The sequence below is a fragment of the Lissotriton vulgaris genome, chromosome 11 (assembly GCF_964263255.1).
Source record: "Lissotriton vulgaris chromosome 11, aLisVul1.2, whole genome shotgun sequence".
Classification (NCBI taxonomy): domain Eukaryota; kingdom Metazoa; phylum Chordata; class Amphibia; order Caudata; family Salamandridae; genus Lissotriton; species Lissotriton vulgaris.
Genome location: NC_141699.1, coordinates 154,558,454 through 154,584,519, shown reverse-complemented (window position 1 = coordinate 154,584,519; position 26,066 = coordinate 154,558,454). Strand labels below are relative to the sequence as shown.

The following is a 26,066-nucleotide window of genomic DNA, read 5'->3' as shown; positions in this document are numbered from 1 at the left end:
ATTCCTGTTAACTGTTCTCCAAATATGGTGGGGAGTGGCTAAACATTGTTTAGCACTAATAGACCTTCTAATCCCTAATTCAGGTGGTGCTAAAAAAGTCCCATTTTCATTGTATAAATTTGTAATTTTATATTTAGTTGTGTGTGAATTAAAGTACATTTTCTTTGTAAAAGTAAAATACCGGACATGGATTTATTAAAAATTATTGTGCACTTTGTGGAGTTATTTAAGGTTTATTTAACCATCTTTAGTTGTTTTAATTCATTCATTGAGCTTTATGTTTTTGAACTACACTGTTGATAATCTATTCCTGATACAGCACAGTGGTAGTAAGTCTGAGTATCCCATTAACTTTCGGAAATGTCTTGCTTCAGTCATATGTTTGATGGCCAATAATCTTTCAAAGTTGAATATAGACAAGACAAAGGTGTCGGTACTAGGAAATTATCCTTAGACTGAACTGCTGTTTGTTTGGCTTCTGAACTGCTGTTCTGTAGTCACTAGCTTTTGACCTCTGCTATTATGACCAAAATTGTAGCTATTAACTATGATCTTAGTTTCTGCTCACATGTCATCAAGATTTCTGGTACACTCTGATCAATGTTGAATTGGTTAAGGAAAATTCTACATTGCCTCCAAGTTGACGAGAGAAGGTTGGTGATTCGGGCCTTTCTCATCTTGTTTGTTTTATAGAAATGCACTCTTGCATGGCTAACCTAAATATTTTACCTGTGGCCTTCACATTGTGCAAAATGCCACTGCCACATCAGTTAATTCATCTCAGCGTGCTTTGTTAAATACCAGTTGGACTACCTTCACACATTACCCGTGAATAAACATCTAGTTTAAGTCACTTTGCACAAGGCACTTGCTGGTGCATTTCACAAGTATCTTGGCACTCAGCATCAGCCATATGTGTCCACTCACATGCTTTGTTCTTCTCATACCCTCTCTGTTGTGCCCATGTTCCATAGACTAAAGCAGGCTAAAGCTCATTCTTGGATGCCGCTCCTGTTCCCAGTAAATCAGAAGTAATAGACTCAGTCCATGTGAATGCAGGTAGAGTGGCGTGCCTGTGAGAGTGCAAATGAAGCACATTAAAGCCAGACATTGCCAATGCCCTTTAAGGTCTGCCCTAGAGAGAGAGCATTTCTTGCCTCTTCAGTCTCCTAGAATAATAAAATATAAAAATAATAAAATAAAAATACATATCTACATACATAGGGGGGACTTTGGATTAGCACTTACATTTTTTGTCCCCATCACAGCATAAAGCATGGGGCAATGGGTCAGTTCACTTGAGCCTTTGGCTCTCTTGGATTGCGCGTGGAAGAGCAAGTTTTTGTTCTTGTCATTTGTGTGGCCCATGCATGCAAGAAAGAATAAAGCAAAAGAACCCAAAGGCTGAAGAAGGACACAGTGTCTCTTAAAGTAGGTATAAAATACAATATATTAACCAAGAATAGTGCAAGTCCTACACACAGCAAACACTAAGACAAGCTACAAATAAGTACTACCTGGTTGTGCCTCACCTACTGAGCAAGAGGAGAATCCAAAGTTGGGACTGCACCTAAATATCAGGACCAGATCTTGTTAATTCCTCAAGTTTAATTTCGAAATAAATTCAAAGACTCATAGATTTCCCAACATTTTTTTATACAAATTTTGCAAGTTAAAACGTCACCAGAAAGGCCTACAAAAACATCACCTTACAACAATGGCACTTTAGAAGGCATATTTTTTCAATCCGTCTATAAGCAGGATATAAACTCTCAAAGAATTTAAATAAAGAACCATTCAACAGTTTACTGTCAAATGTCTGACTGTACAAATACGTTTTACAGAGTAAAAGAGGTCATGCTTGGAGAAAAATCTATTTTCTGCTAAAAGATTGATTTTGAATGCTGAAAAAGTATAATTTTATGCAGGAAAATGGCAGAGATGGATATTGACTATATTTTACATCTTGTTTCTACATCATGCTTGTGTCACTTTTAAAATGTACAAAGTCAAAGGGAAACTTCAATGCATCATGCTATTTACACATGTCAGGTAATTATACTGATCTGAGAATACGTATAATTGTTGACAATTTTAAGGGGACTTAAAATTGGCAATACAAAAAAAGGAACATGGGTATGCAGCCAAGTGTTGCCTAAATTACATTTTAAACAATTTTGTACAAAAATATTTCTGCATACTGTATAACAAAAAAACTTCTGTTCTGGACTTCAATGCTAATAACATTGAACACAGCTGAGAACTAAATTGGAAGATCTAAGAACAGGAAATGAAAATTATACAACCAAGCACATGCTTAGGTACTTAAATAACAGTAGTCTTTGAAAATAAAGTCTTTGTTCCAGTGTAAATAACAGTCAACATCTGTTTTGAATCGCTAGCGCTGGAAGATCTTGGTATTCCGCATTAAATGGCACAAATTGAAGTTCAAGATAAAGGTCTCAAAACATATGTTCTCCTTATTCGCAATGATGAATAGTTGATACCGTCTGGAAAATCCACATCTCATTGGAAAATAAAATTCTAGCTTATTTTTTTTACATCGCGTAGAAATATTTACAGTTGTACTTCAACTAACTTTTCTCAGGAGTTTCTCCTCCACTTGACCAAACTGTACAATCACAGACATCTCCGCTATAAATTGTTCGCAGCTTTCCTTGGTTACCTGCTTACAGTACCTGAAGTCAAGTGAACATATATTACCACAGCGTTTAAAGTAAGTGAGGCACTGATCTGTAATCTTATTGCAATCTGAAAGACAAAAAAAAAAAAGACATCAGTGGAATCTTTTTACATTATGACATAGTTTACTACAGATCTGTAGGAATAGGTATGTTTACCCCGCAGGGAATCACAACGCGGTCGTTACAACGACCGCGTTGTGATTCCGCAGACTATTACTCCGCAAGTCGTAACAATGACTTGCGGAGGGGGGGCACTGGATGTTGGAATAGTATAATTTACTATTCCAACTCCAGTCTGTGCAGACACTAGGTAAGGTGTTGGATTTTAAATACAACACCTCACCTCCCCCCCCCCCGCAAGTCGTTGTACCGACCTGCGGAGTAATGGAATGCGGAATCACAACGCGGTAGTTGTAACAACCATGTTGCGATTCCCTACGGGAAGAAAGTTTCGGGGTAAATGTTTACTGATCTGTAGCTATGCAAATATTATGAAAAATGAAAAACATGAGAGCCTCAAGAGGCAGCTAAAATTCAACACAATTATATGTGGTGATCTGTAATATTCATAAACAGTATAAAAGCACAAGTTACTACTTGTGTAACGATATATCTGTAAGAAACATTAGTTCGTGATAGATTTCTTACCTTAGAATATCCCTAGGCGTCAAACTGGATCTGGAAAGTTTTTCGTCAGTAGTACCCCTGCACGTCGGTAGGTGGCGTCGTGCGGCTCCGCGTCCATTGCTGGTGTCGTAAGAGCCGAGATGACGTCAAGGAGACTACTTAGGCGCAACCCATGCGTGCTGATGTCTGTTCTGTACACGACTTTCCGCGCCAGGAACGCAGAGCCATGCAAGAAACTGATCACTGGTGCCATGAAACTAGGGCCCTGAAAGGGATGACCGTAACCCTAAAAATCAGTTCGGAGGATGGGTGGGGCAGTAAGGAATCTATCACTAACTAATGTCTTTACTGATATATCGTTACACAAGTAGTAACTTGTGCATCTGAAAGAGACTAGTTAGTGATCGATTCCTTACCTTAGAATAGATACCCCAGAAATATAAACCCGGGTGGTCGGTCTGCGAATAAGATTACACCAGAAAGTCACGGAGAACAGAACGGCCAAAGAAGCCATTTCTCTGGACTTGACTGTCAAGGCAGTAATGCTTGGTAAACGTGTGCAGCGAGGCCCTCGTAGCTGCCTGACAAATGTCCAGCAAGGAAACGTCGCATCCCAAGGCAGTGGTGGCTGCTGTTGCCCTGATGGAATAGGCACGCAGCCCCACAGGAGGCTCCTTCTTAGCTAACGAGTAACAGGCCTTGATGCAGAGAACGACCCAACAAGAGATGGTGCGTTTGTGCACGACCCAACCTTTTTTTGGCGCCCACGCAGCCTACAAAGAGCTGGTCATCCACCCAGAACTGCTGTGTGCGCTGCACATAGAACAAGAGCCCACGTTTTGGGTCCAGGCGGTGGAGCCTCTCTTCCTCTCTTGAAGGATGCAGAGGCGGAAAGAAGGTGTGCAAAGTGATGGTCTGCCCGATGTGGAAGGCGTGACAACCTTTGGCAAGAAAGTAGGACAGGTCCTTAAAACCACCTTATCCGGATTAACAGAAAGGAAAGGAGGTTTGGAAGAAAGGGCCTGGAGCTCACTCACTCTTCTGACAGAGGTGATAGCTACCAGGACAGCCGTCTTGAGAGTTAGAAGACGCAAAGGACAGTTATGAAGGGGCTTGAAGGGAGCGCACATCAGATATGTCAAGACAAGGTTAAAGTCCCATTGAGGCATAATGAACGGCACAGGAGGAAACGTGTGCATAACGCCTTTCAGGAAACAGTTAACAACCGGAGACTTAAAAAGAGAAGGCTGATCTGGAAGCCGTAGAAAGGTGGAGATGGCCGAAAGATAACCTTTGACAGTGCCCAGAGCAGAGCCCTGCTGGGCCAAGGATAGTAGGAAAGAAGGACATCAGAAAGAGGGGCAGAAAGGGGATTCACAGCATTTGCTGTGCACCATGCCACAAACTTGTTCCACCTGCAGGCGAATATCGTCTTAGTGTAGGGACACCTGGCTGCGAGAATGACATCACAGACTTCGAGAGGAAGATCGAAAGCGGTCAACTGCAGCAGTTCAATCTACACGCATAGAGGTGGAGGCCAGACAGGTTCCGGTGGCAGACCGTCCCCTGCTGCTGCGACAGAAGATCCTCCCGAAGAGGTAGTCGGATCGGGGAATCTATTGCCATGTTGAGTAGCTCAGGATACCAGTATCTTCGTGCCCAATCCGAGGCCACAAGAATGACTTGGGCCCAGTAGCACTGAATCTTCTTCAGCACTCTGGGCAGAAGTGGTATATGCGTAAAGGAGTACAATAGACCGCAAGTCCACTCGTGACAAAAAGTGTCGCCGAGCGAGTGCCGCCTTGGCAATTCCAACGCGCAGAACTGATGACATTGCGCGTTCTCTTCTGTGGCGAATAGATCTAACCAAGGCTCTCTCCACTGCTGAAAGAGACCTTGCGCCACGTCAGAGTTCAGACGCATTCGTGATCAATCACACACTGGCGGCCGAGTTTGTCCGCCCTGGTGTTCAGATAACCTCCAGGTGTTGAACCACCAAGGTAATGCTTTGATGTTCCAGCCATGTACAGAGACGCAGAGCCTCCTGAAATAGGGTCCAGGACCCCACCCGCCCTGTTTGTTGCAATACCACATGGCGGTGGTGTTGTGCGTGAACACCTGCACCATACTTACCCGGACAGAGGGAAGGAATGCCTTCAGTGCAAGTCGAATCGCCCAAATTTTCAAAAGGTTGACATGGAGTCGGGACTCCGCCGGAGACAAGAGGCCTCTGATCTCCGCCTCTCTCCGAAGTGGCCTTTCCATCCCAGGAGGGACGCATCGTCACCACTGTGTGCTCGAGTTGGAGAAGGGAGAGGGATCTGCCATTGACCCAATCGCGATTTTTGAGCCATCACTGCAATTGTCGTGCAGTGCCCTCAGATCTGGACATGATCGGATTGGTTGCCCTAATGCTGCGCCACTGGAACCTCGGGTCCCACTGCAGAGCCTGCATATGCCATCTGGCATGTTGCACTAGCAGAAGGCCATCCGGCCTAGGAGTCGGAGGGTCATCCTGATTGAAACCCGGGATAGAGGCTGAAAGATCGGAATCCTAGTGTGAATACCCCGGACTCGCTGCTCGGAAGGATAAACCCAAAACCGCGTCGGATCCAGAACTGCTCCGTTGAAGGGGAGCTTCTGAGAGGGACTCCGGTGCGACTTCAGCACGTTGATGGAGAACCCCATCAAATGCAGGAGGTCGGCCGTAGTCTGAAGGTGGGTGACAACTGCCTGGGGCGAGCTAGCCTTCAACAACCAGTCGTCGAGGTAGGGGAAGACTGACACCCCTGACCTGCGCAGGTGAGCTGCGATCACTGCCATCACTTTAGTGAACACCCGAGGGGTGCTGGTAAGGCTGAAGGGGAGCATGGCAAACTGAAAATGCTCCTGGCCTACTGTTAACCGAAGGTAACGCTGGTGGGCAGACAGGACGGGGATGTGAAAATATGCGTCCTGCAAGTCCAACACTACCATCCAGTCTCCAGGGTTGAGGGCAGCCAAGACCTGAGCTAGAGTCCACATCTTGAACTTCTCCTTCCGGAGGAAGCGATTGACGTTCCTAAGGTCCAAGATGGGACTAGAAAGTAGTGTGAATAACAACCACTCCCTACTTCTGGCCCAGGAACGCACTCTATGGCCCCCTTGGCCAAGAGGGCGTGACTTCCGGCTGGAGAAGTGCCAAGTGTTCCCCCGACATGCTGCGGTACTGCGGTGGCATGCCTGGAGGGGTCGACTGAAAGGGGAGTAACCCTTGCGGATGATCTGCAACACCCACTTGTCTGCTGTGATAGCGTGCCAGTGGGGGAGGCGATGGCGGATCTTGCCACCCACTGGCGTGGGGTGCCCCCCAAAGCTCGGATTAGGAAGGTTTGGAGGTAGAAGCAACAGGGCGGAGGTGGACTGACCCCCACGCTGATTCCCAGACCCGCCCCTGCGGAAACCGCGTCCGCGCTGAGGCTGGTTCTGCACAGGCTTGCTGAAGGAACGTGCCTGGGCACTCCTTCCGTGGCCACGAAAGGAGCCAAAACCAGGAGAGGATGGGCTTTTTGTGGAAAGACCTAAGGACTTGGCCCGCAAGTCCTTAAAACGCTCCAGCGCACTGTCGGCTTTATTGCCAAACAGGCGAGTGCCGTCAAAGGGCATGTCCATGAGTGAGCTTTGGACATCTGGCGAGAACCCGGTAGATCTCAACCAGGTGTGGTGACTAAGCACCACAGTCGTAAAATTTGCCCTACCTAGTGAGTCTGTGGTGTCCAAACCACACCGAATGGCGAACTTAGTCGCATCTTTACCCTCGGCAACAGCTTGGGACAGCACAGCTTGGATCTCTTCAGGACACTGAGGCAACATCTGTGCAACTGTATCCCAGACGCGTGGGAATAGCGGCCCAATAGGCATGCAATGTTCACCGACCGCGGCCTGAAGCTGGCCGAAGAGAACAACCGCTTGCTGAACTGCTCCAGCTTCTTAGAATCCTTTTCTGGCGGAGAGTGGGAAAGGCACTCTAGGATGTCAAAGCTTGGATGACCAGGCTCTCGGGCGTAGAATGAGTGGTCATTAAGGCAGGGTCACCGGGCGATGACGCCTGGCGATGTTCTTATCCACAGGGGCCCCTGTGGCTGGCCGCGACCAAGTGCCCAGTAAGACGTCATTGAGGGCGTCATTAAATGGCTGCAGGGGCTCCGAAAAAGTGGACGCCGTCTGGAGCACCTCAGTGAGGAGATTAGTTTTTAGGGGCACCGTAGGGAGATCAAGGTTGAGGACCTAAGCTTCCCGACGGAGTACCACCGTGTAAGAAGCGCCCTTCCCCATGGTAGGCGGGGTAGAGGCAAATCCCGGGTCAGAGGAGACATCAAGGCCGACGGCCTCCTCTACTTCGTCCGCCCAGAGTCACACTGCCAAGCAAGAGGGTCCTCTGACCCCTCCCAGTCGTCCTCCACCTCCGCCGTATGTGGTACAGACCGCGGCGGCAGGGCAGGGACTGAACAAACGGCGCCGGGTCCCAATGCGGATCCCAGGTAGGTACAAAATTGTCCAGGAACCGGTACAGGGGCGGAACAAACTGTATCCACTCCAGCAGCGGGGGACCTTGTGGTGCCGTGGCCAAAGCCAGCCGCGCAAGATCCTGCGGCGCCTGTGCAGGAGTTGCCGGCGGCTCGATAGGATCCTGCCACAGGACCGCAGGGCCCAAAGGCGCGCCAGCGGGAGCCCGGCGCCTAAACAGGCGGTCCATGGTAGCAAGAAATTCTTGCACCTGTGCGAGAGTTGCCGACGGACCCAGATAAGGTGGTACGGCCGCGGGATTCACGGGCTCCGCAGGGGCAGAACGACTGTCCCCTTGTCTGCATCCAGGGACCGAAGTGGGTACTTCGGAGAGCGACAACGCTCCTCTGACTTCTTTTTGTGTCTTAAACTTACCGGAATCCGAGGGTGAAGACTTGGAGCAGGAGGAGCGATGATGGAGGCCTCGCGAGCATTCTCTGGAGCAGCCCGTAAACGGCGCTGGGACGAGTGCCGGATCTCAAGAAGCTTCCGGCACCGCTCCCTCAAGGCCTTCGGGGCCATGGCCAGACAGTCCATACAAGACCAAGAGTCGTGGTCGCTCTCCAGGCAGTAGACATAAATCGTGGGGGTCCGCCACCGGCATATTGCGACAGCAGGCCCCACAAGACTTAAAACCAAGCATCCCTACATGCACCAGAGTAGACTCACAGTAGACAAAAGTCTCAAAAAGAGTCAAAAAGTGACTAAGGTACGTGCTCTAAACGGATCTGCGCTTACTGGCGCAGAAAAAGAAAGAACGGACGTCTGCGCTCATGGGTGGCGCCTAAGTAGTCTCCGTGACGTCATCTCGGCGCTTACGACGCCAGCGGAGCCGCACGACGCCACCTACCGAAGCGCAGGGGTACTGCTGATGAAAAACTTTCCAGATCCAGTCTGACGCCTGGGGATATTCTTAGGTAAGGAATCTATCACTAATGTGTCTCTTTCAGATTAGCAATTTCATTTATTTGCAGGTGGAGTGGAGGTGAAAGAAAAAGTTACTTACTTATAATATGTTACCTATCCCGCAAGCATCTGGGTTGTAGCTTGTAGTGCTGTTGATTCACATGTTTTGCATTCTCCTGCCAACTAATGTTGGGCTCAGACGTTGCAAGTTGTCTTTCTTTGACTAGGTCCTTTTGAGTCACAAGGTATGATGTGACTCCTCCCATAGTAGGGAATGTGCATGAGCACAGACTATTTTTAGGTTATCGCACAGAGGGTGAGCGCAAAGAGTAGTTAGTAGAGAAAATGGTGATCATGCCAATGGGGTTTAAAAAAAATGTGTACACATAATTCTACACAGATGTGTAACCAAGACACTATCTCCCGGTAGGAGAGTTGAGTGGATACATATGAATATAAGCTTACAGGTTGAGTAATATACACAGACTGTAAATCAATACTCCCCTATGCATGTGATTAGTCAGTGGATGATGCAATTGTCTGAAGTACAGTTCTTAATACTGTTTGGCCAACTCTACCCTGTTCAGGAGCAAGAATATCTACGCAGTAATGTTTGGTAAAGGAGTGTAGAGGTGACCATGTATCTGTTTGCAGATGTCAGTTATGTGAATATTCCCTATAAATGACATGATTGCCCCCTTACTCCTAGTTGAATGTGGACTAGGGGAAGTGGGGAGAACCCTTTATGGTTTAAAGTAAAACGTTTGGATACATTCAAGGATCCATCTAGCTATAGCACCTTTTGATATTGGGTGTCCATTACAAGGTTTAGCAAAGGTGACAAAAAAAGCTGTTGAGTTTTACGAAAAAGGTTTAGTTTGGCCAATTTAGTGCATTAAGCTTCGCTAACATTTATTATGTGAAGCACCTTCTCAGCTAGTGTCTGGGTGAAGGAAAAAATATTGGTAATTTAACTGTCTCATTAGGGTAGAAAGGTGAGACCGCCTTAGGAAGGAACTTTGTATCGATTTCGAGGACAACCCTAGCCTTGTGGACCTGGATAAAATGCTCTTGCAAAGCAAAGGCTTGCCATTTACATATGCACCTTAGCGAGGTGATGGCTATAAAGAAATTAATGATGGCTAGAATAAGGGACCCATGAATCTAGTGAATGCTATGTTAAGGCTTTATAGAGCGTAGGGGAACTCACTTGAGGTCTCCAATAAAAATGCTAGAATGATGGGAATTTTTCAGAAAGAAATATGCCCTCTATTTTGTAATATATGCAGCAATTGCTGCAAGATAAATATATGGTAGTGCTCGCTAAACCTGTATTCTGTAGCAAATAATGTATAGGAACCGCAGGCTTAAGAGGATCTAACGTCGTGGAGTTACAATAGTGAACAAACCCGGTTTCCCTTGCTGCGCAGCAGATGCTAGCAGTAGGTCAGTGGAATTCCTGTACAACAGCCATACATGGCTGTCTGGCCCACATGGGGACTACCAGGATGAGATTGAGACATTTGCCTTCGATTGCTCACCATGTATGGAAGGAGGGGGAGAGGAGGAACAGCATAGGCAAATATCACGGACCAGTTCATCTATAGAGCATTGCCCATGGACTGTGGGAACCTGGTGGCAACTTTTTTTGCATTTTCGTGAGTGACAAATAGGTCTATTTACAGAATCCCCCACATTTGAAAATAAGAGATTCATACTTGTGGGAGGAGTTCCCACTTGTGGACTTGTTGAAGTGTCCTGCTGAGTAAATCTGTAAAGCCTTTGCCCACTCCCGGAAGGTAATTCACTAGGAGATGTATTCAATTGTGTATCGCCCAATGGTAAATAGTCTGCGCCAAAACCAAGAGCTGAGGAGAGGGAGTGCCCACTGTTTCTTTAGATAACACATGGATGTCATGTTGTCAGGTTTGGCCAATAAATCCTTGACTGGAATGTTCTGAAAGAAGGCTTTGAGGGTTAATTGAATGGCAATCAGCTTGAAGTAACTGATGTGAAACCCTAGTTGTTGGGGTGACCAGAGAACTTGAACTATCAAGTTGTGGAGATGCAACCCGAGCCAGAGAGTTGGGCATCTGTGGTAGTGGTCACCTGCGAAATGGGGTCTGCAAAGGGCCTGCCCTCCAGCAATCTGTTGTTCCACCACTGCAGAGAAGGAGCAGTTCTGGCCCTTACCAACACTAGATCTTGTAAATGACCCTCTGTCTGGAACCACTATGCTGACAGGCACTGCAGTAGCGGAAGTATAACATTCTGGAATGGGGAGCAATGGCTATGCAAAAGGCCATCATTCTTGAAAGATGCCTGACTGAAATAGGATGATCTGGCTGAAAAAGATGCAGTAGCTGAAAAGCTAGCACTCGGGAGTGGTTGGGGTTTGAGCATCAGCCAAATTCTGGCTTTCATGGGGATTCGAAACTATCTGCTGATGTTGTGGGACAAGTAGGGTAGCTTCTTTCTGGAGCAATCTTCCCACTTCTAGCATTAGCTCTAGGTGGAGTTGGTAGATGTTGCACCAGAGTTGCCAGTGCTGTTGGATAGTATATTTGTTTGGGTGGTGTGGAATTGTAGGAGGTAGCGAGAGCGCACCCTGTTCGAAGATTATATTCTTACCCTATGAAAGGTACAACTTGCTGGAACCTCCGACCAGTGCCGAGTAGTATAGCGTAGGGGGGGGGGGGATGTGTGGAAGAAGGTTATTGTCTAGAGGAATAGGTGCCTTGTTTTGAGCACCTCGGGTCTATTATTTGGGTGGCTCACTTTCCGGAAGAGGCTGCTACATCTGGTGCCTGCGGTTTGTGCTTCAGCTTGAAAATGCTCTGTGCATTAGAAATAAAGGAAACCAAGGACTCGCACCACACAGCACGGGTAGATCTGTGAACAGACAATACCCTAAAGAGCTCTAACAAACCCACAGGAGTCACTTACGGGACCCATGGGGTGCTATCACGAACACATTAAGACAGGAGTCCTAGGCTGCCACAACAATGAATGCCCCTTGGGCACTACCAGTAGAAATTAGGCCTAATACAATCCTTAGGAGCACTGACCCAGCTAACAGACCATCTCTCAATAAAGCCCCTCCCTGGGTCTTGAAAGTAACCGCCTAAATATTCATCACTCCTGTGTCTCCCTACCTAGCTAAAATGAGCATACAAGAACCGAAAGGCAACACAGAACAGCTCTACTCAGTCAGTAGGCCTACCTCACAATCAGTGAGAGCAGAGCCTATGACAACGAGCTGCAACCAAGACTACCAGCCCAACGAGTAGAGGCACACTCAGATCCCATTTCTTTCAACACCAAAGGGCAGTGGAGTCCCTCCTCCTCGAACTGGGGAAGCTGCACACGTTGACACCACAGACCAATGTGAATTGGCGTTTATTCCACACTGCATCCCAAAGGGCTTCCATGATATGCTAAACAGAGGAAACTTGTTTATTTTTTATTTTAAAAAGTTGTATATAGCACTGGCTAGACCCGGAGGTATCAGAGCGCTTTACATGAGCATCAGTTCATAGTTACAGGTTACATTGTTACAAAGGTTACACAGTTCTTAGAGCATGGCAACAGTTACTTGTAAGGTCGAGTTAAACAAGCACAAATACGTAAGGGGAAAAGCAGGCAAGGTAAGAGAGTCAGGCGAGGGGAAGTAGACAGATAATGAAGGCGGGAAAGAGGAGGGGAGGGTGAGAGCACAGCATGGGGAGAGGAGGGGAAGAGTGACGGGGACACAAACCGGTAGACGAGTCAAGGCAACGTCCAAAGTCCAGTAAGCTGTGATCCCAGGGGAAGTGGTATCCCTTCCCTATCTCTATTGCGAGAGGCTCCCTTTACGCAGTGGACTATCTCAGAGGGGTCTCTGAGACTCCAAGGCCTACATACTGGATCCTTCCCCAAAAAGGGGAGAGGGAGTGCTTTGGCAAGGGGTGCCATACCATACCTCAAGTGTGAGTGGCTCCCTTGGCGCAGTGGACTCACTCAGCGGGTTCGCTGAGACTCCAGAGTATAAATATTGGATCTTTCCCCAACAAGGTTAGAAGGAGTGCTTAGTCAAAAGGGCACAAAGGACAGGGGGGTAGGCAGAGTAGCAGGCAAGGGGAGAGATTCAGGGGAGAGAGGATAGGAGCTAGGGAAGAGACAGTAAGGAGAGACGAAAGGAAGTCTGTCTAAAGACCGACTGGGTAGGTGACGACTAAGGAGGGAATCCACGGCCCATCTTCCCTATAGCTTAACCAAGTAGCTCCATCGGGCATCAGACAAAATAGATCAGTCTCAAGTGGCGAGGGAAGAGGTTCACAGAAAAACAGGGTTGGGACAAAGGGCAAGGGCATGTGAGGACAGAAGCTGGAAAGAGTAGGAGCGGAGAGGGGGAAAGGGGGTGGGGGGTTGGGTGGGGGGTTGGGGGGGGGGGGGGGAGAAGGTAAGGTCAGGAGAGACGAGGGCATGTTAGCCCAAAGTCAGGCTGGGTAGGTTATAGTCAAAGGAGGGAGCCCAAAGTCAATCTTCCCCATAGCTAGCGAGGTAGCTCCACCAGGCATCATACAAAAAGTATGCAGGTGGCTCCTAAATTCGTATGCCCCAAGTCCAGCAGTAGAGCTCCAGTCTGCACTCATACACCACTAGCGGTCAGCACAATACCAGGGCATCAATATTGCATAAGGGGAAGGGCGTGAGTCACGCAGTAAAGCGCGCCTTGCAGCCTGCACATCACCCCACCTCCGTGCTCTTACAATGATGCCAGTGTCCCATCAAGAACTCCTCTTCCAGTCGGCAGCTTCCAGGTGCAATCCCCACAGTCTCGCCGCAACTCAGCCTACCGTTTTTTGCACCCGACTGCGTGTCACTTTGAGCCTTCCAAAGCACACGCCATTCGGTAGTTGCTCGTGGGTCAGAGCAGTCGGCCTCTCAGTTTGTGCTCCCTAGTACCAGCGGCATCGGCCACCTCACCTGGTTGTATGCAGCGGTCCCAGACCCCCAGTCTCTGCGCCCTGGCTAGAGCCCGCAGCCAGTAGCCCTCATTCCTTGTCCTGGCGCCGCACTAGCAGTCAGTTGTCGATCCCTATAAGCCTCCAGTGGCAGAAGTCGCTCTCACCTTGCCACCACCGGCATGCAGATCTAGTGCCAGCTCCAGGCAACCCTCCTTCTGCCTCAGATTGTCCACAACTGCCGCTTCGCCACCTCCTCCCGCCACTTCAGCAGACTTGGACAGTTCATCTAGTCCTGAGACTGATGTACTGCTCTGCCTCTCAGTGGCCAGCGCCGCAGGGGTCTTCCCCCTATAAACCAATTGCCAGCACGGGCGAGTACCACCCTGGCCGGCGCCCAAACCGTGGCGCCGCTCCTCCAATGCACAATATGGCAGCCGCGCAGGGACGGTAAACATCTGTGTCCCGTTCCACCCGCAGTCTCAGGAGGGGGCAGGGGGGTTGGGGGGGGGGGGGTAGTTTGGGAGTCCTCTTCAGCAAGCCCCAGACAGTCCCCGCAGCGCACCGGGGCCCCTGCAGTGACTCCCTCTCACGCTGAAATGCCCTTCGGGGCCCTCTGCTCGGCACTGGGAGGTGAGGGTCAGAGAGGAAAGGGGGGGGAGAAGGCTCCTAAGTGCAACTAAAGCTGCAAACTCACTAGAAGTATTGTGTGCCCACAAACAAAGAAATGCAAAATACAGGACATGAAGCAGTGGCGACGACGAGTGGAATCAGTTGTGGAGCTTTTAAGGGGGTCCTCGGGAGGATTACACATTGCCACCAAGACTAACCGTCCACAGGCCCAGAAGCTCACGACAGAGCCCAAGATCACAATCACGTTGTGGAACGTAGCAGGCCTGTGGTAGATTTACAGGTAATCCAGCTGTGGCTGTCCTGAATAATAGCAATACCATTTGCTTACAGGAGACATGGGTCCTTTTACAGTTCTACATGAGCTTTTTAACTCAGCAAATTTCACCAACTTATTTCTTCGCCCCTCAGGAGGTCTCTCAATCTTCATCAAGCAAACTGACAAGAACATGATTGTACCCCTCAACCAATACTCTCCAGTCTTCCAAGAAGCCACAATCTCAAGGCTTACAATTTGTCATAAAAAGACCCCTTTCTTGCTGATAAACTGTTACTAAAATTAGCAAAAAGCTTCAATACAACACGCAACTGACTACTTCTGCCGATGCCTACAAGCCATTCTTCTGGACCACGCCTCACATGAAGTCCTGGCTCATAGGTGACTTCAACATCAGGGATTTGGGAAGTGCCAGCATCCCAGTTCGTAAATTTAAGGACCGGAAAAAAAACAACCTGCTAAAAACTTTCAATTTAAACTACCGAACAAGCTCTAAATTCCCAAAATCTACATCTTCAGCCCTGCCACTTTAAAAGAAATCTCAACGATTGACACCTTTCTGTCTGAATCTCTAGAGAACCATCTCACCATCTTTGAAATTCTTAGCAGAAATTAAAGCTGACAAATTCCGGACCTTAACCTTCAAAGCTCCCATTGCTCCAAAATTCTGTGCAGTGGGCTCCTCTACAAGAGTCAAAGCAACAAATTTTGTTATGCGGATCAAATGGAGGCCTACACATACTTCAGTGGTGTTTAAGTGGCTTGGCAATGAAACCACAGTGTCCACTATCAGTGCTCTGGAAGTCATGCATAACACATGGGGCAGACGGTTTACTGAACGTATGGATTCTCTACAAGCCTCTGGGGGCAGCAAGCAGCCCCCAACGGCGACAGGGAACACGCAGACCAACCAATAAGATGACAAGGGCATCATTACTTCATGAATGAAGTTAAGAAGGTCCATGCATAGTCACAAACGCAACCCAACTATCAAAACTAAAATGGGCATCGTCAAATTGTGCAAAGAACATTAAAAAACTGTTTGGGAAACTAAGGAAGCATCAGAAGAAAAGGAATGGTTCAAGGTACACCAAATGCTTCTAGAATTACATTAACAGACTAAAAACTGCAAATCCATCCAGGGAATAGGTAGTACCGGAAAGAGCCTGGGTGACTCATGGCACAACGTTGTAAGCCAGCAATCTAACAGCATCAGGGTGTGCGGACAAGTAGGGGTCCACCGACCAGCCCACAAAGAATCAGCTGGATTTCGTTATGATAGCCCAGGTTTGTAAAATCATCAAGGCACAGAAAAATGAATGTGCGCCAAGAACCAATTGCCTTCCAGCCAGTCTTTAAAAGAGCTCCTGAGGTATGGGCAAGGGTTCTGACCCCCCTATTCAATCAAGCCTTCCTCTCTGTCCAAATACCAGATGCCTGGAGGGACTCCATCCAGTGTCCTATATGTAAGAAAGGTGACCCAACAAAGTCATCCAATTACCGTCTGATTGCTTGTTGGATTTAGAGGCAAACGCATATGCCTGACTGTTAGTTAAACACCTAGAGGCCTGGGCTCTGGACAACGATGTTCTCCCATTTTTTCAGACAGGTTTTTGTGCGGCAGCATCAACCATAAATAACATCACAACACTTACTGTTCCAAGCCATCAAGTAGCCCAAAGAAAACAAATCGACACTTCTCTGACAAAGTCAATCGTCCAATGCTTTGGAGGAAATTAAACACATGGGATGTTCCCTCAAACCTCTTAGGGGCCATAGTCTCTTTACTCACACGTGTCAGGGTGAGGATAGGGTCACGTACTGGCACCTCCAAAATGCCTATCCAAAGTGGTCTGAACCAAGGCTGCGTCCTCGCTCCCCTGCTCTTTAATCTATATAACGCAGAGGTGGGCAAAGCCCTGGCATACAGCTGTCTGCCCCCTCCCCAATATGCAGATGATATTGAAATAATGGACCACACCAAAATAGGCATACAGCGAGCACCAAGCAGCTTCCATAAATACAACGAAAATAACTATCTTACGATCAACCAGGATAAGACTAAAGTCGCAGTTTTCGACCGCCACAAAAATAAGAAACTTCTTTCCTGGCAAACGGGGGCCATGACCATTAAAACAGCACCGAAATATAATTATCTGGGGGTTTGATTTTCAGAGATCTCCAAACCGTCGACTCACTTAGCCTCACAAAAAAAGAAATCTGTAGCCATCACATAAGGGCTCACTTGCTTTGAGAATCTAAAAATTGCCTCTGCTACCCCATTCCTGAAAGTTCTAAACTCTTGTCTCCTCCCAGCGCTACACTATGGGCACCAGGTTTTTCCTGGTGCCTGTACTCAGAGTCTAGAACACTTGCAGTGTTCAGATCTGAAGAAAGCTTTTCAACTACCCAGGCATCTTCGTAGGCCTAGGACCCGCCTGGAATTCGGCCTGACAAATCAAATACTAACTTGTGAGGCGGACATCTTGAAATATTATATACACAAACTAAAAGCACCAGCAAATTTACTTAAGCCGTGCCTGAAAGACGTCTTTGAGAGCCCAGGGAACCCATGGCATTTCCATTTACAGAAGGCAATTACATTTCTTCAAATTGTAGCATCTGCATTAACAACCGACACCATCTCTTTCTTGACCTGGAAGAAGGCAATCAACCGGCAGCTACGCTTAGCCTCATATAAGCAAGACATCGCCACATTAAGTCTTCAGACATTCTAGTCCCTCTGAACACCTATCTGTCCGTAAGTCCCCAGCCAAACCTCTCAGAATCCATCAATCATCGTGTATGTAGAGATATTCTGTACATGCGGCTCCTTGGTCTTCCAATAGCAGACTTCAATCCAGCATGGTCATTCCAAAAAAGGAGGGGGCTTGCAGACTATGCAATTTTAAGCGAAAATCATGGTTACACCTCCTGTGCTGCTGTCCCCCTTGACGCTGCTAGAAGGTCCTTGCTGAAACCAATCTTCTTGATGAAGGGAGCCTTTACTTGCCAGTAGGCCTCTGCGATACGCTTTTCTCAATCAGATATAAGTTCTCTCTCAAGGTGGGGCAAATTTGTCAAAGAACATAGAGCTCACCTCCGACCTCGAACTAATGACTCAACCTGTTAATTGCAAAAGCTCATAACCAACTACTGTATTTTGACCCACAGAATAGTCTATTCATTACCATGGCTATTAACTAGCCAGAGGCCACCACTTGGCACTAGTGCACTTTAATAATTTTTGCCACTTTGGCTGAGGCTCTGGGCGCAGGTACTGTAGAGATTACCAGCTCACACATATGCACAAAAACACCTTTTTGGCACCTTTCCCAAAAGACTGTACCAATGGGGAAATAATTCAGCCAGGACACCCACTGCCCATATCAATACTCTTTATATGCTGCTTCATATTTAAAATAGGCTAGTAGTAAAATGTTAATTGAAAGGAGAGTCTTAACTAGAGAGCAGGATTACAGAATTAGTGTTTCACCACTGTGTGACAGTCCCTACTGCTACCTGCATCTTCTACGTTTCTGCCATCTATCAGGTGGAGGGGTATTCCTTGTGCCAAGCATAAATACCACTTTAAGTGCCATGTGGACAATAAGGGCATCCTGGTGAAACATGTCTGCAAAAGAAGATTGCTGTCTAGAGGGTTGTTCGCCCGTGAGGTGCCTTCCTTTCCGCCACACATTTTTTGTTTTCATTTATTTTTCAAGTGTGGGTGGATGGACTGTCTCAGTGGGGCAGACATCATTGGATATGTCGAGTTGAACTCTCCTCGGATTCTCCTGCTTGCAGTTACAAACAGTAGTTTGTTGTGGACAGTAAGGCATTAGAGAACACACACCTAACCATAAATTGAGAGGGGGTGGGTCTGGAATGAAACAGTATATTTTTCCAGCAAATCATGTTCTCATGTCTACTAGACGGATGCTAACTAACGTCCAGGGTACAGGGATTTTTTGGTATTGAATGGGTTGCTGGGCAAGCAGGGTTTGACAGGGTATGCCTCCAGAGAGGGGTTGCCTGGAGGGTCCACAATCTAATTTTGCCAAGAATCAAAATATGGGTTTGACTGGTTTGCCGAGGGTCCCCTTTAGAGTCGGTGTGAATGGACTCAGCCAGGGATGGACAGCGTGAGGGTGTGTGCAATGGTGAAGGTGCGTGAGATGGCGTGGGATCCCTAATTCTTTTTTTGGGGATAGGATAAGCCCTAACCTCTTCAGAAAATACCTTGTCAGAGGTGAGACAACATTTCTCGTTCTGGTGTTAGCCGTGTGAGGATGTGGCCAGAGATGCTGTCAATGTAAATCCTCTTCTGCTGTATTTCAGGCTGGTTGCCTTTGTGTTTGGAAGGGAGTTGGTTGCACAGAGACAAGCTAGAGGCTGATTCGCAGTTGACTCTGGAGTCCATCTCAATTCCGAGATAGGCTTACTGGCTGCATGTGTCAAATCTCAGTGTCTCAGGACAAGGTGTAACTTTTGGAGTTTGAGGAGTCTTTTGCACCAACGTTGTTTTACAGTTTCAAGTAGCTTCAGGAACAGTGGACAGCACCTACCGTCAAGCCTTCTTCAAAGGAGGTTCTCGGGTCAAGGCAAGGTGTTCTCGGGTCTAGGCAAGGGGCTCTCAGGCAATACCTTGCCCTAGATCCAAGGCTCTCTTTGGGAAGCAGGGGTTGAAAACCTGATGCTGGAAAGACCATAAGAACTTTACAGTCAGGGCAGAATTTAAAGGGTTTATTCTCCATACCTCCCCCGACACTACTCATTCTCATATGAACTGGCCTTGAGTTACAATTAAACTTCGAAGCCGTCGACAGTCCTAAAAGGCCCTTGTGTAGGTAAAAGTTGGCGTCCCTGTGTCTCGGAGTGAAAATAACAGGAACACTTGAAGATATGTCTAAACCCAATGCCAGAAAAAAGCAAGTCAAGTTAGAGTTTGTCCTGGTGCACTGTGGATTTCTGGGAAGCTTCACAAGTCATCCCGAAAACTCTTCTTCGAAGAAAAACAACTCGCAATGTCTGTGGCCAAAGCCAGATGGCAGGGGTGCATATAGCATGTGAGTGTCACATGCAGGAAATATATTGTTACTGAAGGTAACTTTATCTTCTAATTGTAACGTCTTCCTGGAGGTGACTCACCTTATGAATGAGCCCCACAGTTGTACCCACAAGGAGGCAGGACGGAGTAGTGCTATATAATCAAGGAAATCATGTAATTCATGCTTTGCAAAGCTTCCATCACTCCATACCCATGCATAAGACAGAAACGTTTAGCCATGTTACGCAAAGAAGGAGTAGCTGCCCGGCAAATACCAGTCACCTGGATGCCTCTGGTGAGAGCAATGGAAACTGCCATTTTCTGGCTGCAGCGAGAAAGAATATCAGATGGAGAGTCTTTGTTAGCCAAGGTAAAGCACAAGTTACTACTTGTGTAACGATATATCTGTAAGGGACATTAGTTAGTGATAGATTCCTTACCTTACAAATATCCCCAGGCGTCAGACTGGATCCGGAAATTTTTGCGTAGCAATAACCCTGCGCGCCGGCAGGCTTCGTCTGCGGCTCCGCGTCCGTCGTCGTTAGCGCCGGAATGACGTCGGAGTACTTAGACGCCGCCCATGCGTGCTGACGTCAGTTCTGATAGACAGCTTTTCCGCGCCAGATAATCAGAGCCATGATAGAACCAACACTGGTGCCATGAAACTAGGGCCCTGAATGGGGATGACCTTAACCCTAGATATCGGTTCGCAGAACGGGGAGGATGGGTGGATCAGTAAGGAATCTATCACTAGCTAATGTCTCTTACAGATATCGTTACACAAGTAGTAACTTGTGCATCTGAAAGAGACACGTTAGTGACAGATTCCTTACCTTAGAATAGATACCCCAGCAATACCAACCCCGGTGGTGGGTCTGCGAACCAATAATCACACCAGAAAGTCCTGATGGACAGAACGGCCAAAGAAGCCATCCCTCCGGACTTGGCTATCCATGCAATAGTGTCTTGCAAACGTGTGCAGCGAGGCCCAAGTAGCTGGCTGGCAAATGTCCTGCAAGGGCTCTCCTCGGCCCAGGTCAGTGGTAGTCGCCGTGGCCCGAGTGGAATGAGCCCTTAGTCCAACAGGGGGTTCCTTCTTAGCCAAGGAGTAACACGCCTGGATACACAAGATGATCCACCGCAAGATGGTCCGCTTGTGCACCGCCTTTCCATTCTTAGCGCTCACGTAACCAACAAAGGGATGGTCATCCACCCGGAACTGGCATGTGCGATCCAGGTATTAAGAGAGAGCACGTTTTGGGTCCAGACGGAGCCTCTCTTCCTCTTGGGAGCAATGCGGAGGCAGAAAGAAGGTGGGCAAGGTAATGGACTGGCCGATGTGGAAGGCTGTGACAACCTTGGGCAGGAAAGAGGGTCTCGTCCGCAACACAACCTTGTCCGGATGAACAGAGAGGAAAGGAGGTGTAGAAGAAAGAGCCTGGAGCTCACTCACTCTCCTGGCAGAGGTGATGGCAACCAGGAAAGCAGTCTTCAACGTAAGAGGACGGAGAGGACAGTTATGGAGCGGCTCAAAGGGAGCACACATTAGGTAGGTAAGTACAAGATTCAAGTCCCACTGGGGCATCACGAAAGAAACAGGAGGAAACATGTGTGTGATGCCCTTCAAAAACCTATTTACAATCGGGGACTTGAATAAGGAAGGCTGGTCAGGCAGCCTTAAGAAGGCGAAAAGGGCAGAAAGGTAGCCCTTGATAGTGCCCAGAGCAGAGCCCTGCTGGGCAAGAGGAAGAGGAGAACCTCAGAAAGGGGTGCAGAGAGTGGATCCACAGCCTTTGCTGTGCACCATGCCACAAATCTGTTCCACCTGCAGGCGTATACAGACTTTGTGGAGGGACGCCTGGCTGCCAGAATGACATTACAGACTTCGGGAGGCAAGTCAAATGGCCTCAACTGTCGCCGCTCAATCTCCAAGCTTGTAGGTGGAGACTGGACAGGTTCGGGTGGAGGACCGTCCCCTGCTGCTGCGACAGAAGGTCCTCCCGAAGAGGCAAACGAATCGGGGGATCGACTGACATGCTGAGTAGCTCGGTAATACCAGTATCTTCGTGCCCAGTCTGGAGCCACAAGAATAACCCAGGCCCGGTCGCGCCTGATCTTCTTCAGCACTCTGGGCAGAAGTGGTATAGGCGGAAAGGCGTACAATAGACCGCAACTCCACTCTCGACGAAAAGCGTCTCCGCGCGAGTGCCGCCTTGGAAATTCCAACTCGCAGAACTGATGACATTGTGCGTTCTCTTCTGTGGCGAATAGATCTAACCAAGGCTCCCCCCACTGCTGAAAGAGGCCTTGCGCCACGTCCGAGTTCAGACGCCATTCGTGATCTATCATGCACCGACGGCGGAGTTCGTCCGCCCTGGCGTTCAGGGAACCTGCCAGGTGTTGGACCACCAGGGTCAGGCCCTGATGTTCCAGCCACTGCCAGAGGCGCAGAGCCGCCTGGCATTGGGGTCACGACCCCACCCGCCCTGTTTGTTGCAGTACCACATGGCGTTGGTGTTGTCCGTGAACACCTGCACTACACTCCCCCGGACAGAGAGGAGGAATGCCTTCAGTGTAAGTCGGATCGCCCGCAGCTCCAGAAGGTTGATGTGGAGCTGGGACTCATCCGGAGACCAGAGACCTCTGATCTCCGCCTCTCCCATGTGGTCCCCCCAGCCCAGGAGGGACGCGTCCGTCACAACTACGTGCTCCGGGAGGGGTAGGGAGAGGGATCTGCCACTGACTTAATCACGGTCCGTGAGCCACCACTGCAACTGTCTTGCAGTGCCCTCCGAGATCAAGACATGGTCGGACAAGTTGCCCTGATGCTGGGCCCACTGAAACTTCAGGTCCCACTGCAGAGCCCGCATCCGCCACCGGGCGTGATGCACCAGAAGGATGCAGGAGGCCATCAGCCCCAGAAGCCGCAGCGTCAACCTGACCGAGACTCGGGATAAAGGCTGAAAGATTGGAATCAGAGCCTGAATATCCCGAACCCGCTGTTCGGGAGGATAAACCCGAAACTGCGCCGAGTCCAGAACCGCTCCGATGAAGAGGAGCTTCTGAGAGGGACACAGGTGTGACTTCGGCACGTTGATGGAGAACCCCAGCAGGTGTAGGAGATCGGCCGTAGTCTGGAGGTGGCTGACGACTGTCTGGGGCGAGCCCGCCTTCAACAACCAGTCGTCGAGATAGGGGAAGACTGACACCCCTAACCTGCGCAGATGGGCTGCGACCACCGCCATCACTTTCGTGAACATCCGTGGGGCGCTGGTAAGGCCGAAGGGGAGCACGGTAAATTGAAAGTGCTCGTGGCCTACCGTTAACCGGAGGTACCGCCGGTGGGTCGGCAGGACGGGGATGTGAAAATAAGCATCCTGCAAGTCCAACGCTACCAGCCAGTCTCCGGGGTCCAGGGCAGCTAAGACCTGAGCCAGAGTCAGCATCTTGAACTTCTCCTTTCGGAGGAAGCCGTTGACGTTCAGTAGGTCCAAGATAGGGCGTAGGCCCCCTTTGCCCTTCTTGGGTACCAGAAAGTAGTAGGAGTAACAACCACACCCTACTTCCGGCCCAGGAACGCGCTCGATGGCCCCCTAGGCCAAGAGGGGCGTGACTTCCTCTTGCAGAAGTTGCAAGTGATCCCCGACACGCGGTGGAATTGCGGTGGCATGGCTGGAGGGGTCGCCTCGAAGGGGAGGGAGTAGCCCCTTCGGACGATTTGCAGCACCCACCTGTCCGACGTGACAGTGCGCCAGTGGAAGAGGTGATGGCGAACCCTTCCCCCCACTGGCGTCACATGGGCCTGAGAGCACGGACTAGGAGGGTTTTGAGGCAGGTGCTGCGAGGGAAGGTGTGGACTGGCCTCGCCGTTGTCCCCGACTGCCGCTACGGCGGATTCCACGGCCGCCACGGCGCTGAACATTCTGCGGCGCGTGGCTGGCAGCAGGTGTGGGGGCGCCCCTTCCGTGGCCACAAAAGGAGCGAAAGGCGAGAGGCCCACGGACTTGGCCGTAGCCCTGGAGTCCTTAAAACGCTCAAGCGCATGGTCTGCCTTGTCGCCAAAGAGACAACGGCCATCGAACGGCATGTCCAGAAGAGTAGCCTGGACATCGACCGAAAAGTTGGCAGACCCAAACCAGGCGTGGCATCGAACCGCCACCGTCGTTGCCATCGCCCTGCCCAGTGAGTCCGTGGTATCCAGCCCACACCGGATGGAATACTGCGCTGCATCTCGACTCTCCGCAAGGGCTTGTGACAGCACGTCCGCGACCGTGGCCCACAGGGTGTGGGTGTAGCGGCTCAAGAGGCATGCGGTATTGACTGACCGCAGTCCCAAACTCAGGGACGAGAACACCTTCTTCCCGAACTGTTCATACCTCTTGGATTCCCGATCGGGCGGAGCAGACGGAAATGCGGTCTGGGAAGTAGAGGCCTGGATGACCAGGCTCTAGGGGGTGGGATGGGTGGACAAAAATCAAGGGTCGCCCGGGGCTGGGCGGTAGTGTCTGGCCACGTTCCTATCCACAGGCGGACCTGTGGCGGGCTTGGACCAAGTGCCCACAAGAACGTCACACAAGGCCTCATTAAACAGCAGAAGAGGCTCATTGGAGCTTGCCTGCGGTTTAAGGACCTCAGTGAGGAGGTTAGTCCTCACGGCCGCGACAGGGAGCTCAAGGTTTAAGGCCTTGGCCGCCCGTGTCAACACTACACTATAAGCAGCCCCCTCCTCCGTAGCCACGGTGGGAGGGAAGACAAATCCAGTGTCTGGCGAAGTGTCAAGTCCACTGGCCTCCCCAAGCTCACATGTCCAGTCCTGTTGAGACCGGCACTCCCGTGCCAGAGGGTCCTCAGACCCCTCCCAATCACCCTCGTCACCCATCTCCTGTAGTTCAGGGTCAACAGATGGGGCCAGTTCATGGAAATGGAAATCTCTGAATGCCGTTGGGAGCGGCGCCACTCCGGCGCCGGACCGAGGGTAGGATCGGGGACGGCGCCCATAGCAGGCGCCGGGGGCGACACCCGCAGGGCCGACGCCGTGAGGTCGACCGGCGACGACCCTGATCCGGAAGCGGATCCAGGGAGGGCCTGCGGCGCCGGGTCCGAAGCACCCGGCGGCGGCGGAGCCGAAGCACCCGACCCGCTAGGCCCTCCAGCCGGGGAAGTTGGGCCCGGAGGCGCCACGGAACCCGGCTGAGGAGTAAGTGACTTCATGGCCATGATGTACCGCTCGATCTCCTCAGGCGTCGCGTCATGCCCAGGGACCCGAAGGTGTGGGGCAGGTGGCGACGTCCGCGACTCCGTCGGAGCCTCGTGGGTGGTGTCACCCGAACCCCTGGCCGCATCGTGCGAGCGTCGGGGTGAGTCGGAGGAACGAGGATGTCTCTCCGACCTCTTATGCCTCTTACCTGAGGACTTGGATCCTGACGACAGATGCCCACTCCCGAAGCTGCGAGGGCTCCGACCCCGCGACCGGTCCCTCGACCTCCTGTGGGACCGGGACCTGGACCGGCGTGGGCCGACTGCCGGAGTTCCAGTCGCTTGCGGGACCGCTCCCGCCCAGCTTTAGACGTCAGGGCCCAGCAGTCGGAGCAGGTGCGGTCGTTGTGGTCTAGGCCTAAACACTTGAGGCACCGGCGATGGGGGGCGGTAACCGACATCAGTCTGTCGCACTTGGAACAGGGTTTAAACCCGGGCATCCCTACCGGCACCGTTGGAGTCGAAAACTCGAGCAGAGAAACAATATCAAAACGTTTAGTCAAAAAAGACTAAGAGGTAGAGCTTCTCCGGATCTGCGCTAGCTGGCGCGGAAAAAAGAAGAACTGACGTCAGCGCGCATGGGCGGCGTCTAAGTACTCCGGCGACGTCATTCCGGCGCTAACGACGCCGACGACGGACGACGCCTGTAGGGGCGCAGGGGTATCGCTACGCAAAAATTTCCGGATCCAGTCTGACGCCTTGGGGTATTTCTAAGGTAAGGAATCTATCACTAAAGTGTCTCTTTCAGATGCAGCTTTTAATGTTAAGAGTGACACAGAACATGAGGTTACTACTATGGTTTCTTACCGCTTGCGAAACCTATGATTATCTAGCTCTCCACAAAGCACAAAACAGCATATATAGAGTCCAGCCTGTGCAGCCATTTCTCTTCCTTGGAAGAGAGAGGAGGGCGAAAGAAAGGATAAAGTGTGCTGGATGGACCCATGTGGAATTGAGATACAACTTTTGATAGGAAGATTGGCAAGTGTGCAGAACAAACTTATCTGGGTAGAAGGCATTAAATGACAACCGCCCTGCAACTTCCTGTCCTTATGGGTGGAAGTAATCGACACAAGAAGGAGAGTCGAGACAGAAGACAAATGGAACAGTTCATCCCCTCTAAT

The 26,066-nt window shown here is 49.8% G+C and overlaps 1 protein-coding gene across 7 annotated transcripts in view; it reads right to left on the bottom strand.

The window, feature by feature from the left end:
• Positions 1 to 1,637: 1,637 nt before the first annotated feature.
• KDM2B (lysine demethylase 2B) overlaps positions 1,638 to 26,066 on the bottom strand; it is a 1,060,697-nt gene continuing 1,036,268 nt past the window's right edge. For all 7 annotated transcript variants that reach the window (XM_086943000.1, XM_086942999.1, XM_086942995.1 and 4 more), the window contains one exon: positions 1,638 to 2,772. In XM_086943000.1, coding sequence (XP_086799126.1) covers positions 2,591 to 2,772 — 182 coding nt within the window. In that variant the 3' untranslated portion in view covers positions 1,638 to 2,590. The remainder of the gene's footprint in view (positions 2,773 to 26,066) is intronic.